Consider the following 14647-nt stretch of genomic DNA (forward strand, 5'->3'; position numbering starts at 1 on the left):
AATTACTGAGCCCACGTGCCACAACTACTAAAGCCCGCATGCCTAGAGCCCACACTCTGCAACAAGAGAAGCCACCACAATGAGAGGCCCGCGCACTGCAACGTTGAGTAGCCCGTGCTCACTGCAACTAGAGAACGCCCGTGCACAGCAATGAAGACCCAACACAGCCAAAAATAAATAAATAAATAAATAAATAAATAATCTTATAGGGCTGTCCAGGAAATTTAGAGACACACAGTTCTGGCACAGAGTAAATTATCAGTGGTTGTTAATCATTATTAAAGTCTCATGGTACTTCCTAGAAATATGCCTCTAATTCAACTTCCAAGGCTAGAAGGAATGATGCTCACAAAGGACCAGGAAGTGATTTAGTCGTGTTCAGTAGATAGAGAATAAAAGAATCTCCAAATGGGAGGACTTTCAACAAGGTACTTTATTGGAGGGCATGGTGTAAGGTGAAAGCCATGGGGCAAGTAGGGAATCACAATTTCCTGGGACGATACTCAGCCCTTACAGTACTTCTTGGTGTCCAGGTTCTTGTGCTCCTTGTTGTATGGGACCTTTGAGAAGCAGATGGCAGCAGTGCGGTCACAGTTGCAGATGAAGGCCTCACAGGCATTGTTTTTGCCTGGAAAAGGGCAAGAACAGAGGACTGAGCCAAGGCAGTTCATGCTTTGTACAATCCAGGGGCAAGAAGAATTAACTGAAATGATCTGGTGGCCATTCCATTGGTGCAAATTTAGGGTTGACAGATAAAGCAAATAAAAATACTGGAATTTCAGATCAACAATGAATGTAATATTTGGGACACAGACTAAAAAAATCATTTCTTGTCTATCTGAAAATCAAATTTAACTGGGCAGCCTGTTTTATCTGGTGATTCTAGGTGTGATAGCTGCTTTTTGGAAAGTTCTGTCTATTTCACACCTCTAAATGTACTCACTGCTTTTAAAACCCATATAACCACAGAACTCTGATAACATAGGCAAGCAATTGCAAACCATATGGAAAATACTATGACATATACTCAAGGCAGCAAAGTATTGTACATTTCAACTTAGTGAAGTTTCATAAGCCAATTTCTCTAAAGTGCATATTTTAAAAATTACAGAATGTCCTTAAAATACAATATTATATAGACATTTAAAATAATTATGTCTGTATGTGGAAATGTTTCCATGATATTTTATTAAAGGGAAAGAATACATAGTATATGCCAAAAAAATTTGAAGGGCAATACATCTAACTGGTTATCTTGGGTATTAGGATTATAGGTGCCTTCTTCTTTCCATGACATACATTACTGTAGAATTTGAAATTACATTACTTTGACCTTGTTTACTTTTGTAACCAAAAGAAACAACAAAAATAACATTTAAAATACATTTCATGGAAATAAAAACCAAAATAAACAAATGGGACCTAATGAAACTTAAAAGCTTTTGCACAGCAAAGGAAACCATAAACAAGACAAAAAGACAACGCTCAGAATGGGAGAAAATATTTGCAATTGAAGCAACTGACAAAGGATTAATCTCCAAAATATACAAGCAGCACATGCAGCTCAATATCAAAAAAACAAACAACCCAATCCAAAAATGGGCAGAAGACCTAAATAGACATTTCTCCACAGAAGGTATACAGATTGCCAACAAACACATGAAAGGATGCTCAACATCACCAATCATTAGAGAAATGCAAATCAAAACTACAATGAGGTATCACCTCACACCAGTCAGAATGCCCGTCATCAAAAAATCTACAAAGAATAAATGCTGGAGAGGGTGTGGAGAAAGGGGGACACTCTTGCACTGTTGGTGGGAATGTAAATTGATACAGCCACTATGGAGAACAGTATGGAGGTTCCTTAAAAAACTAAAAATAGAACTACCATGTGACCCAGAAATCCCATTACTGGGGATATACCCTGAGAAAACCATAATTCAAAAAGAGACGTGTACCACAATGTTCATTGCAGCACTATTTACAATAGCTAGGACATGGAAGCAACCTAAGTGTCCATCAACAGATGAATGGATAAAGAAGATGTGGCACATACATACAATGGAATATTACTCAGCCATAAAAAGAAACAAAATTGAGTTATTTGTAGTGAGGTGGATGGACCTAGAGTCTGCCATACAGAGTGAAGTCACTCAGAAAGAGAAAAACAAATACCATATGCTAACACATATATATGGAATCTAAAAAAAAAGGGTCCTGAAGAACCTAGGGGCAGGACAGGAATAAAGACGCAGATGTAGAGAATGGACTTGAGGACACGGGGAGGGGGAAGGGTAAGCTGGGACGAAGTGAGAGAGTGGCATGGACATATATACGCTACCAAATGTAAAACAGAGAGCTAGTGGGAAGCAGCTGCAAAGCACAGGGAGATCAACTCAGTGCTCTGTGACCACCTAGAGGGGTTGGGATAGGGAGGGTAGGAGGGAGATGCAAGAGGGAGGGGATATGGGGATATATGTATACATATAGCTGATTCACTTTGTTATACAGCAGAAACTAACACAACATTGTAAAGCAATTATACCCCAATAAAGATGTTAAAAAATGCAAAAAAATAAAATAAATTTCAGCTTTATTATCCATAATTTAATTATGTGTATCTGCTTACCTTCAATAACCTTATTAAGGTTTTGTTTCTCTCTGATCCTTTCTCTTAAAATCATGAATGTTTTCCTCACTCACTCCATTAAAGCATAAATTAGTGCTTAATGAGATTATGAAGTGTGCATAATGAAATAATTAGTGAGTTATTGTTTTTTTCTTTTAATTTTTTATTGAAGTATAGTTGATTTACAATGTTGTGTTAGCTTCAGGTGTACAGCAAAAGTGATTCAGTTATACATGTATATATTCTTTTTCAGATTATTTTCCATTATAGGTTATTACAAGATATTGAATATAGTTCCCTGTGCTGTACAGTAGGTCCTTGTTGTCTATTTTATATATAATAGTGTGTATGTAGCAAGTTATTGTTAATCATGTGAATAAACATCTGCTGCAGGCTTCTTGACCTGCTTTTGGGGGGAGAAGGCAGTTGCAGTTAAAAATAATTATTTGCAAAAATATTTGCAAAATAATGTGTGTGTGTATTTCTCCTGGGGAGAGTGTCTATAGCTTTCATCAACTTCATAAAGGAGTCCAGAATCCATAGAAAGAAACTCTTGCTGATCAAGTTGCTGTGCAAAAATATGATTTCCCATATATTTGGCTTTCTGAAGTGGAGCACAACCAGAATCTCTGTTACCAGGAGACTGTGTAAGCAAATTAAGCTATTTTATGTAGTGATGAAAGAAGTAACAACGAAGACTATGAAACAGTATGGAAACATGGTCATAACATGGTGATAAGGGGGGCTTCCCTGGTGGCGCAGTGGTTGAGAGTCCGCCTGCCGATGCAGGGGACACGGGTTCGTGCCCCGGTACGGGAAGATCCCACATGCCACGGAGCGGCTGGGCCTGTGAGCCATGGCCGCTGGGCCTGCGCGTCTGGAGCCTGTGCTCCGCAACAGGAGAGGCCACAACAGGGAGAGGTCCGCATACCGCCAAAAAAAATAAACAACAACATGGTGATAAGGGAGAAAACACAGAATGAAAGATTGTATCTAGACTGTGCATTCATCAAACATTTACATCCAGCAGGATGCCAAACTCTGCTCTAGATTCTGGGGATACAGCAATGAAGAAAACAGACAACCATCCCTGTCCCTGTGAATCCTACTTTCTATTGGAGAGATAGCAAATGAAGAAATAACATAAATGTATCAGCCATTCAGAAATTCTGTGGAGAAAATAAAGCAGAGAGAAAAACGATAATGCTGGAGAGATGGAGGGGATGTGTTTGCAATTTAAAAGAACACGTTGAGGGAATTCTCTGGCTGTCCAGTGGTTAGAACCCCGAGCTTCCATTGCAGGGGGCCTGGGTTCGAACCCTGGTCGGGCGTGGCGCCCGGCCAAAAAACAAAAAATAAATAAAAGAACATGTTGAGGGAAGACCTCACTGAGAAAACAACATCTGAAGAAAGATCTAGAAAGAGGGAGTGACTCAATCAGATATCTGGTGGGGAGTGTGTCATGCAGAAGAAGCAAAGGACTTGTGATGGGCACATGCCTAGCCAAGTTAAAATGACATAAGCCTTATTCCAAAGATAAGGGTGAAAAGGAACACAGAGGCATGAAACCATTTATTTCTTAGGATGATGAGATGCCAGGTAATTTTTTTCTTGGCCCTTGGGGAGTTGGATTATGGTTATTCCAGTGTTGTTGGTACGTTTTTTAAAAAGTGGGATGTATCTGTGAGTGCCAAATGAAGGGTAATGAAAATTCAGAATGCTGGTCTCACACGACAATACCCTACACCTCTCTGAATTGTCTGCTTTTCAGAACCGCCTTCATGAAGTGATACATTTCACCATGAGCGCTGCATAACTTAGTGGTTAAGACCAGAGTCTTTAAAATCAGAAGCAACTGAGTTCAAATGCTGGCCCTACCTCTCATAAGTTGTGTGATTTGGGGCAAGTGACTATTTTTGAGCCTCAGCTTCCTAAACTGTAAAATGGGCTTAATAAAACCTATCTCATATACACACCTTGCCTAGTACCTGGCATGTGATGAAAACCTGATACGTGCTAATTCTTAGCTCTTTTTATGAAACAATGAAGCAGTATGGCATGGCAGTTAAAAGCAGAGGTTTTGGAGTCATATAGACCTATGTGCAAAAACCAAACACCGGGGCTCCCCTGATGGTGCAGTGGTTAAGAATCTGCCTGCCAATGCAGGGGACACGGGTTCGAGCCCTGGTCCAGGAAGATCCCACATGCCGCAGAGCAACTAAGCCCATGCGCCACAACTACTGAGCCTGCTCTCTAGAGCCCGGGAGCCACAATTACTGAGCCTATGTGCCACAACTACTGAGCCCGCGTGGTACAACTACTGAAGCCTGCGTGCCTAGAGCCTGTGCTCTGCAACAAGAGAAGCCACTGCAATGAGAAGCCCATGCACCACAACGAAGAGTAGCGCCCACTTGCCGCAACTAGAGAAAGCCTGCGCACAGCAACGAAGACCCAATGCAGCCAAAGATAAATAAATAAATTTTTTAAAATTATGTAAAAAACAAAACAAAACACCACCATTTATGGGCTGTGTGCCTTTGGGCAATTAGCTCAGCCTTCTGAGCCTCAGTTTCCTCATCTGCAAAATGGGGATAATATATAGTACCTATCCCATAGGGTTGTTTCGAGGATTAAAGGAGACACTGCCCGGCACCAAGAAAATGATCAATCAGTGGTGACTATCATTACAATTATTTCTCCCCATGCCTACTGAGGGCCTTTGAGCCAAGAAGGGGGTAAACCTACTGTTGCAGGTGATCTCAGTGTTAGAACACGAGTATGAGTAGCTTTCAGTGTAGGGATTGTCCAAGAGGAATGTACAGCTGTCTAGTTTCTTGGCTTCTCTGTAGCAGTTGTCGTGTGTCTGGCAGCACCTGGAGAGGGGAGAGACAGAGCTGAGGCAGGAGCAGGGGTAGGGCAGCAGGTCTACCTGAACGTGCCCCCTCGGGAACAGGTGGGGATGTTTTAGCTGACCTGCTCTGAGAGGTACTGGTCCTTGAAAAATTAAGTCATTTTCTCAAGTTTACTGAAGGCGATTTTAAAATGGTTTCAGGAATACAGTACAAGCCTATATTCTGAAGATGCAGTGAGGGTTTCACCACTTCAGAAGATTGAACCCTTGCAGTGATGTTTTGTGTTGCAAAGTCCTGCCACTAGAGGGCAGCAGCACCCACTACTTTACATTCCCGACTTTCCGCTTTCCATCCCCGACAGAGGAGAGCATTGGATTCAGGCTTGTTTATATGAGGTGAACGTGTGTTATCTTCAGCAAATAGGCAAATCTCCTTTCTGTGCCTCGTGAGATCTTTGGCTTGTGCCCTCCCCCCATCCCAGGGATACTCTCCCGGCAGATCAACTCACGTGTCCAGTTCATCCACAGGGGTCCCTGATCCACCCAGGCCACAATAGCAGCCGTAGTCGTTGAAATCCAGCAAGGGGTCACTGTCGGGGATCGTGCACTTGATCATGCCGCGGAACTGCCATAACGCCCGGGGGCTGATGGCGCTCTGGGCAGCGCCCACTGCAGGAAGACACAGTCAGAGTTCGAATACGTCCTGGTTGGCTGCCGGCGCCCCAGGGACCCCACTGCCTCCTTGCTCTCTCAGACCCCGCGCCGTCCCCGTGACCCCGGCCAGCTGCCTACCCTGAAAAGAGCTGGATACAGGAACCTGGTAAAGTGAATAGGAATTTTCTTAACAGCTCACAAAACATAATACTCACCATTTTAACCAAAGTATACAATTCAGTGGTTTTTAATATTCACAGAGTTGTGCAACCATCCCTACTAATTCCAGAACATTTTCATCACCCCCAAAAGAATACCCAGTACCCATTAACAATCGCTCCCCTTTCCCCCCTCCCTTCTGGCAACCACTAATTTGCTTTCAGTTTCTATGGATTTCCCTATGCTGAATGCTTTGTATAAATGGAATCATACAATATATGGCCTTTTGTGACTGGCTTCTTTCACTTCACATAACGATTTGAGGTTCATCCTTGTTATAACATGTATCAGTACTTCATTCCATTTTATGGCTGAATAATGTTCCACTGTATAGATAGACCACTTTTTTTTAGCTATTCATCACTTGATGGACATTTGGGTTGTTTCTACTTTTTGACTATTATGTTTATTTATTTTTGGCCACACCACGCAGCTTTTGGGATCTTAGCTCCCCAAGCAGGGATCGAACCCGTGCCCCCAGCATTGCAAGCACGGAGTCTTAACCACTGGACCGCCAGAGAGGTCCTTGGCTATTATGAATAATGCTGCTATGAACATTTGTGTACTAGTTTTGGTGTGAACATATGATAGTTTAAAACTATCCCTGTTATTTATCCAGCAAATATTTATTGAGCACCTACTATGAGCTAGTCACTGTCCTGGGAGCTGGAGATACATCATCGAGCAAATTAAAAAATCTATAACTTCATTGAGTTTATGTCCTAGTTGGGGAGAAAAACAATAGGCAATAAAAGTCATAAATAAGGAAATCAGATATTATTTTAGAAGGTGGAAAAATTGGTGTAGGGCAGGGGAATCTAAACGGAGGGTTGGGTGGGGGAATGACAGGGTTGGGGGGGCAGGAATGTAAGGAACAGTGAGAGGCCTGTGTGGCCTCTGTTCTCAACAGGAAACAGGACAACCTCTCTTCTGCCCCGGGACCCACGCACCTCCTCTTCCCTCTGCCCGGCACACTGGTCAGCTCACTTTTCAGAAGGCTGGAACATCTTGGTTTAAATGCTACCTCTTCAAAGAGGCGCTTTGACCACCCAAGCTCAGTGGCTCCTCTGCTACCACTTTTCTTCATGTTCTTTGTAGGACCTCGAACAATCTGTATCCCTCTATTTAATGCCTCCCTCTCATAGGACCATAAACTCCTCAAGGACAGACCTCATGGATTTTATTCCCCAGGGCCTGACACAAAGGAAGCACTCAATAAATATATGAAGAGTTACATGAATGAAATCATCAATATGTGATTTTTTTTAAAGTAATTATTTATTTACTTATTTATTTGGCTTAGTTGTTCCGCAGCATGTGGGATCTTCCCGGACCAGAGCTCAAACCCATGTCCCCTGCATTGGCAGGCAGATTCTTAACCACTGCGCCACCAGAGAAGTCCCAATATGTGAATTTTTTAAAGTGCCTGGCACATAGTACATACTCAATAATTATCTATTAAGTAAGTTTTCAAAGTCAGCCTCTAACTGAGTGTTTGCCCAAATCAAGCACAAGGCTTGGAACAGCCAACTTGGAAGCAGGATCTCTTTACCTCCTGTGTAGAGCCCTGCCTGTGAAATTTGGTGCCCTAAAGAGAAGATGGCGCTAAATGATTTGGGGATACTGTCCAATCGGCCATCAGTGTCATCTCTTTGCCCCATACCAGGCCCTTCCTGTGCTTGATCTGCTGTGGACACTGTAGCCGCGCCATGTGCTTAAGCTCCAGGGTGAAGGAAGGGCAGCAGCTTGTCGTTCTCCCCCAAGAGCAGCCTCCACGGTGGCAGCCCACAGAGTCTGTGTCCAGGGGCAGAGCCTGGAGCCTGCTCAGACGGGAGTGGCCTGGCTACCTTGGCCCATCTCCAGACACCCCCTTCTACTTCCCTCCACTTTCTTTCTCTCTGATCCAGCCAGCTCTGCTCTTTGCAGAGGCTAGACCCGCACAAAGCTACTGCTCCTGTGTGTGTGCGGGCGTGCGTGCTCCTCGGACGGGGAGCGTGGCTCGTTCATCTCTGAGTCCCCAGTCTCAACCCTGAGCCTGATGCCTTAGAGGCTGTAATACCATAGATGTTGAGTGAATGAATGAACAATGGCTGAATGGGGTGGGATTTGAATTCTAGGGAATTCTGATTCTATTAGTTCATTCAATAAATAGTGCAAACAGCACTATTCCTGCTCCCATGGAGCCCATGCTTAGGTGTGGGTGTGGGATAAAGAAAGAAATGAATCAACAACAGACACACTGCAGGCAAAGACAGGTGCTGAGAAGACCTAATACTGAGGCCATATGGTAGGGGGAAAGGAGAGGGGGCTCTCTTAGCTTGGATGGAAGGGGTAAGCCTTTCTGAGATGGGTCATCTGAGTTCAGACCTGAAGGTTGAAAGGGTGCCAGCTGCGGGGGGGATTTGAGGGGACCCCAGTATGGGACCTCTTAAGCCCCACGCTGAGCCCCACCTGAAAAAGACTCCAGGTCTGGTCAGCCTTGTGACCTGTGGCCCCCATTGCAGAGGAGACAGATCTCAGCTCAGGAAGGGGTGGAGCTGGCGGGACTCGCCTACCTGTGAGCAGAGCAGCCAACACGAGGAGTTTCATCCTGTTGTCAGTTGGTGCACAAGAGACTGATGTCATTATGGCCTCCCTTCTTATAGCTGCCCCACCGCCCCAAGATAAGACTGCAGTGTTTGCTTTGCTCCCTGTTGACTCTGGGTTGGCCTTGAGTCTGTCTGTTCCAGAAATAATCCTGAACAACAAGCAAGCCCTGGCAGCTGGGGGGCATTGGAAGTAGTGTACATATTTGTCATTAGTGCTTTTGAACGAAAGGGATTATTTCTGGAGGTGCACATCTTGGAATCTTGACCCTCACACCCACCCCTTTGCACTCAGCCCAGCTTCATCATTTGTGTGTGTGTGTGTGTATATGGGTGTGTGTGTGTGTGTGTGTGTGTGTGTGTGTGGCAAAGCTGTCAACCCCATTGAACAACTGGGAGAAGGGGGATGGGAAGGAAGTGACAGTTGCCTCCATGTCCTCTCACGTGCTTGAATCTGGGCTGTGGGTCTCGTTGAATGGTTCCCACCAATTATGCACTTTGCTGATGAGGAAACAGGTTCGGAAAGGTGAAGCAACTTGCCTCAGGTCACACAGCTAGCAAATGGCAAAGCAGGGGCTCAAACTTAGGTATGTCTGACTCTAAGGCACACACTTAATTTTTTCCCCACTACATCAATACCACTCCCCTCTCCCCATTCCCCACAGTGGGCTTGTAAGAAAACCCTGGGCTTTGGAATTCTAAAGGCTTGGATCTGACTTGTAGAATAAAAAGGGTTTTAGAATTGTCATATCAAAGGCCTAAATAACATTTTTAGGTGAAATTCACATTGTAAGACTTTATTATTATTTATTTATATAGTTATTTATTATAATCTTAACCATTTTATTTTAAAATTTTATTTATTTATTTGGCCGCGCGGCACGTGGGATCTTAGTTCTCCGACCAGGAATCGAACCCGCGTCCTCTGCAGTGGGAGCGCAGAGGGAGTCATAACCACAGGACTGCCAGGGAAGTCCTCCATTTTATTTTTAAAGTGAACAATTCAGTGGCATGTAGTACGTTCACAGAGTTGTGCAACGACCATCTCTACCTAACTCTAGTAGATTTTCATTCTCCCCAAAGGAAACCCTGTCCTCATTAGCAGTCACCTTCCCCCCAGCCCTCAGCAACCACTAATCTGCTTTCTGTCTCTATAGATTTGCCTATTCTGGATATTTCACATAATATACAATATTTTATAATTGGTTTACTTGGTGCTCTCCCCTCTGGTTCTTATGTGATCTCTGCAACAACCCTGTGAGTTACGGAGACCCTATTGTTTTATTTTCATTTATTTGTCTATTCATTTACTTATCTTTCTTGAGCAGAGAATTCCCTCATGCTCTCCTGCCACCTGCCCCCACCCTGCCACAGCCTCACCTATAGTTTCACCTGTTATTAATATCTTACATTAGTATGGTACTTTGTTATGATTATGTTATCAGAACCAATATTGATATATTATCATTATCAAAAATAATGATAATACACTGAGGTCCATAGCTCATTCAGATTTCCTTAGTTTTTTTTAATATGAATTTATTTTATTTATTTTTACTTTTGGCTGTGTTGGGTCTTCGTTGCTGCGTGCGGGCTTTCTCTAGTTGCGGTGCGCGGGCTCCTCATTGCGGTGGCTTCTCTTGTTGCGGAGCACAGGCTCTAGGCGCGCGGGCTTCGATAGATGTGGCCCGCAGGCTCAGTTGTTGGGGCTTGCAGGCTCTAGAGAGCAGGCTCAGTAGTTGTGGCGCACGGGCATAGTTGCTCCACAGCAATGTGGGATCTTCCCAGACCAGGGCTTGAACCCCTGTCCCCTGCATTGGCAGGCAGATTCTTAACCACTGCGCCACGAGGGAAGCCCAATTTCCTTAGTTTTTACCACATGTTCTTGTTATGTTCCAGGATCCAATCCAAGATAGCACATTATATTAAGTTGTCTCTTTAGGCCCCTCTGGGCCATGGCAATTTCTCAGACTGCCTGCTGTTGAGGACCTGGGGAGTTTGGAGGGGTACTGGTCAGGTGTATCATAGGATGCCCCTCTATTGGAACTTGTCTGATGTTTTTCTCATGATAAGACTGGGGATTGGTTAATGGGTTTGGGGAAGGAAGATCACAGAGGTAAAGTGTCATTTTCATCCAATGGCTGTGTTAGGTTTGATCATCTCTTGTCTTGGGATGCATCTTGGGCACTTTCCAGATGAGGACACTTTCCAGATGAGAACTGCTAGATGAGGTTCAGCCTGGGGTGGAGCTGGAAATGGCCATGCCAAGACTTGAACGCACACCTGCCTCTTCCCACTGAGCCACTTCCCTTCGCCTTGGGTGAGGTTATGTTAGGTTATGTCGTGTGTGAGTCAGAGCAGAACCGGTAATTCTGACCCTGTGACCTCTGCTTACGCACGCACCCCACGATTCCAGCTCTCTGTACTTTTCCCTTGAGCATGCACTGGAGCCAAGAAAGAAGAAATCCATCTGGAAGGGCTTCCCTGTTTCATCCCAAATCCAGGAGCCCCAGGAAACGTCCTTCAGCTAATGCGGTAACACTGAAACAACGTTTAGTAAGCAGATGGGGGAAACTAAGGCCCAGAAAGGGGAAGTGATTTATTTGCTTGGGCCTGACTCAGACCCTATTTGACCCAGGGTTCATGCTACCCCTCTCTTCATACTTGCCTGTAGACATTCTACAACTGTCCAATATGGTAGCCATTAGCCACAAGTAGCTATTTAAATTCATTACTATCAAATAATATTGAAAATCAGTTTCTTGGTCCCACCAGCCACATTTCCAGTGTTCAATAGCTACATGTAGCCAGGGGCTGTTGTTTTGGACAGTGCAAATATAGAATGTCTCCGTCATCACAGAAGGTTCTATTGGACAACGCTGCTCAGGATAGCATAGCACCTGTCCCAGTGCCGGCCCAGAGGTGTGGGGAGGAGGCCTGTGAGAGCTTCTGGAGAAAGAACAGGGTTAGCTTGGGACCCAACATCAGTCTGACAAATGGTTCTGCCTCTTCAGCCCCCAGAATGAGTGAAGGCTGCCCAAGGAAAGGGGAGGCATGGCCGGCAAAATGCTAAGTTCCCCTTATGTGGGGTTCTTTGGGGTGAGAACAAAACAGAGGAACAGGCACTGCTTCTGTTGGGGGTGGTCTGAGGAAGGAGGAGTAGCTGGTGCTACAAAGTCCTCTAAGGCTAATAGTATTAACTACCATTTACTGACCGCTAACTAGTCCAGGTCGCATGCTAAGAACCTGGCATAGACCTCTGAGGTAGGTCCAATGACAAACTCCAGTTTACAGAGATGATGGAGGCTCAGAGAGGTTAAGTGACTGCCCCAATATCACACAGCAGGACCAAGATGTGAGTTGGATCTGCTGCTTATGATACCACAATATCACCCCATGACAGGGAATTGTAGTAGCAGGTGGGAGTGCCAAAGGCCCCTGGAGCAGAAGGAGGTTTAGTCCTGCCTGCTTCCCTCCTTCTCTCCCCCTCCCCCAGCCAGCTAGAGGCCTTCCACAAGGGCAGGCTGGACAAATTCCCATGTGCGACTTATGCCCGGGCTTAGGCAAAGCACCTGGTGGGAGAGGGGTCAGGCCACTACTGGAACCCTCTCCCCCTGGAAAGAGATGTGCTAAATGTTACAATCCAAACCTCTGCAGGAGGTTTGGACCTGGCAAGTCACTGAGTAGCCCACCAGGCCGCTATACTCTGTACCGTGACCCACTGCTGCCCCATGCACAGATGTGTACGGTACATCTTCTCCCAGCCTGGGAAAAACACACTCTCCAGTGGAAAGAAGCTAAGTATAGCTTCTTGACTCCTTCAGGTGACAACGTACCCACACCCCAGCAAGGTCACACCTGCTCAGCCCCTGGGACACAGCTCCTGCTTCCCCAAAGCAGCTACCAGCTACCATTTGCTGAGTGCGTCTATGTGCTCGGCCCTGTGCTAAGAGTGTCATGTTGTTTTTCAGCCTAACAACCATCTTCTGGCACAGTTATTGTTGTCATCATCTTCCCCTTTTTACAGATGATGAAACAGTTTCAGAGAGCTTAAGTAACTTACTCAAAGTCACACAGCTGGAAAGTGGTGGAGATAGGATTTGAACCGACATGTTCCTGACTCTTAGTCCGGCACTGAGCCCAGTATGTGGCTGTTGGGAGGTTCCCAGAAGGCTTTAGGTAACACTGGTCTGGGTTCAATTTGGCTGGAGTCATCCTAAGGGGCTTATTCTCATCCCTCCTCTTATCACACCATCTCTGTCTCCAGTTGCATCTGAGCTCAGCTGAGAATATTTCTCAAACTGAGCACAACCACCGAGGAAACTGACCTTCTTCAGAGTCCAGGTCTTCAGAAACCCAGGAACTCTCCCCAATACTCCCTCTCCTCACCCCTTTCCCCATCCAGTCCCACCCCAAGTCCAGCTCTCAAGCCACACCCTTCTTCCAACTTCCAACACCCTGGTCCTTGCCCCAGCATCTCTTGCCCAGATGGTTGCAGCAGTCTCCTTAGTGTCTCTGTGCTCCCCTCCACAATCTCAAATCTGTTCGCTATTGTATAGGCTAATGACCTTTTCAAATGCAAACCTGATTACATCATGTCATCACTCTCCCACCCTGTTGGCTAAAACCCTTCACACCTTCCCAGCTGCTCTTATATAAGAAACAAAAGCAGCCTAGAGGCCCAGTCTGCTCTGCCCCTACCTACCTCCTGGCCTGTAGTGGGGTGGGATACCCTCTTCTCTAGACGCAATGGACCTTCTCTCAGCTCCTTGATTGACGTTCTCATGCTTCCTCCCATTTCAAGGCTTTTGCCCCTGCTGGTCTCTCCTCCTGGTATGCTCCTCCACCCCCTCCCGCCCCCAGCCTTGCCTAGTTAATTCTTACTCTTCTTTCAGATCTCAGCAGAACTTGACGCCCTGCTACAAACCCAAATGAAGTCATTGCCTTCAGGTGACTAAACGTTCTGTTTTTCTTCCAGGGACGGAAGGGTTCTTGGGATACAGCGCTTCCTGTTTTCAAACCAGAAAAGTCCCCAGCAAAGTAGGACAAGTTGGTCACCCTCTCAGTGCCTGAGAGTGACTTGTGCACAGTAGACACTAAGGGAACCGCGATGTGTGAACCGCAGCTGTCAGTCCCACTCGGGAGGGGGCGGCCATTGCTGAGCCCCAGTTATGCATTTCCAGGCACCTGGGGCAGCCTGGGATTAATAGCAGCTACCATTTACCAACCAGTTACTTTGTGCCTTGCCTGGTGTTGGATCCTGTCAGCCCTCCCCGTTTAATTAACAACCACCCGAGGTACTCTTATGGTTCTCTTTTTAAATTTTTTGAGGTGAAATCCCCATAACATAAAAATAACCATTTAAAAGTGAGCAATTGGGACCTCCCTGGTGGTGCAGTGGTTAAGAATCCACCTGCCAATGCAGGGGACACAGGTTCAAGCCCTACTCCAGGAAGACACCACATGCCGCGGAGTAACTAAGCCGGTGCGCCACAACTACTGAGCCTGCGCTCTAGAGCCCGCGAGCCACACCTGTTGAAGCCTGCGTGCCTAGAGTCCCGTGCTCTGTAACAAGAGAAGCCACCGCAATGAGAAGCCCGCACACCGCAACGAAGAGTAGCCCCTGCTTGCCGCAACTAGAGAAAGCCCACGTGCAGCAACGAAGAGCCAACCCAGCCAAAAATAAATTAATTAATGGGCTTCCCT

At 45.6% G+C, this 14647-nt stretch overlaps 1 protein-coding gene across 1 annotated transcript; it reads right to left on the minus strand.

Annotated features, from left to right (window-relative positions):
• Positions 1-424: 424 nt before the first annotated feature.
• Positions 425-8981, minus strand: PLA2G1B (phospholipase A2 group IB). The gene is made up of 4 exons (XM_060029389.1): positions 8912-8981; positions 5993-6152; positions 5378-5505; positions 425-628 (listed from the first exon to the last, which is right to left on the minus strand). Exons 1-4 carry the CDS (start codon positions 8979-8981, stop codon positions 504-506), a joined length of 483 nt encoding a protein of 160 aa, XP_059885372.1. The 3' UTR covers positions 425-503.
• Between the last annotated feature and the right edge of the window lie 5666 nt (positions 8982-14647).

Source organism: Delphinus delphis, chromosome 13, assembly GCF_949987515.2.
Source record: "Delphinus delphis chromosome 13, mDelDel1.2, whole genome shotgun sequence".
Classification (NCBI taxonomy): Eukaryota; Metazoa; Chordata; class Mammalia; order Artiodactyla; family Delphinidae; genus Delphinus; species Delphinus delphis.

Excerpts from the sequence above, each read along its gene's own strand:
- PLA2G1B (XM_060029389.1), bottom strand. The coding sequence starts at position 8,981 with ATGACATCAGTCTCTTGTGCACCAACTGACAACAGGATGAAACTCCTC. Across the intron at positions 6,153-8,911 it reads GTTGGCTGCTCTGCTCACAG|TGGGCGCTGCCCAGAGCGCC; the intron begins GTAGGCGAGTCC and ends GTCTTCCTGCAG. Across the intron at positions 629-5,377 it reads CACTGAGATCACCTGCAACA|GCAAAAACAATGCCTGTGAG; the intron begins GTAGGTTTACCC and ends GCCCTTTTCCAG.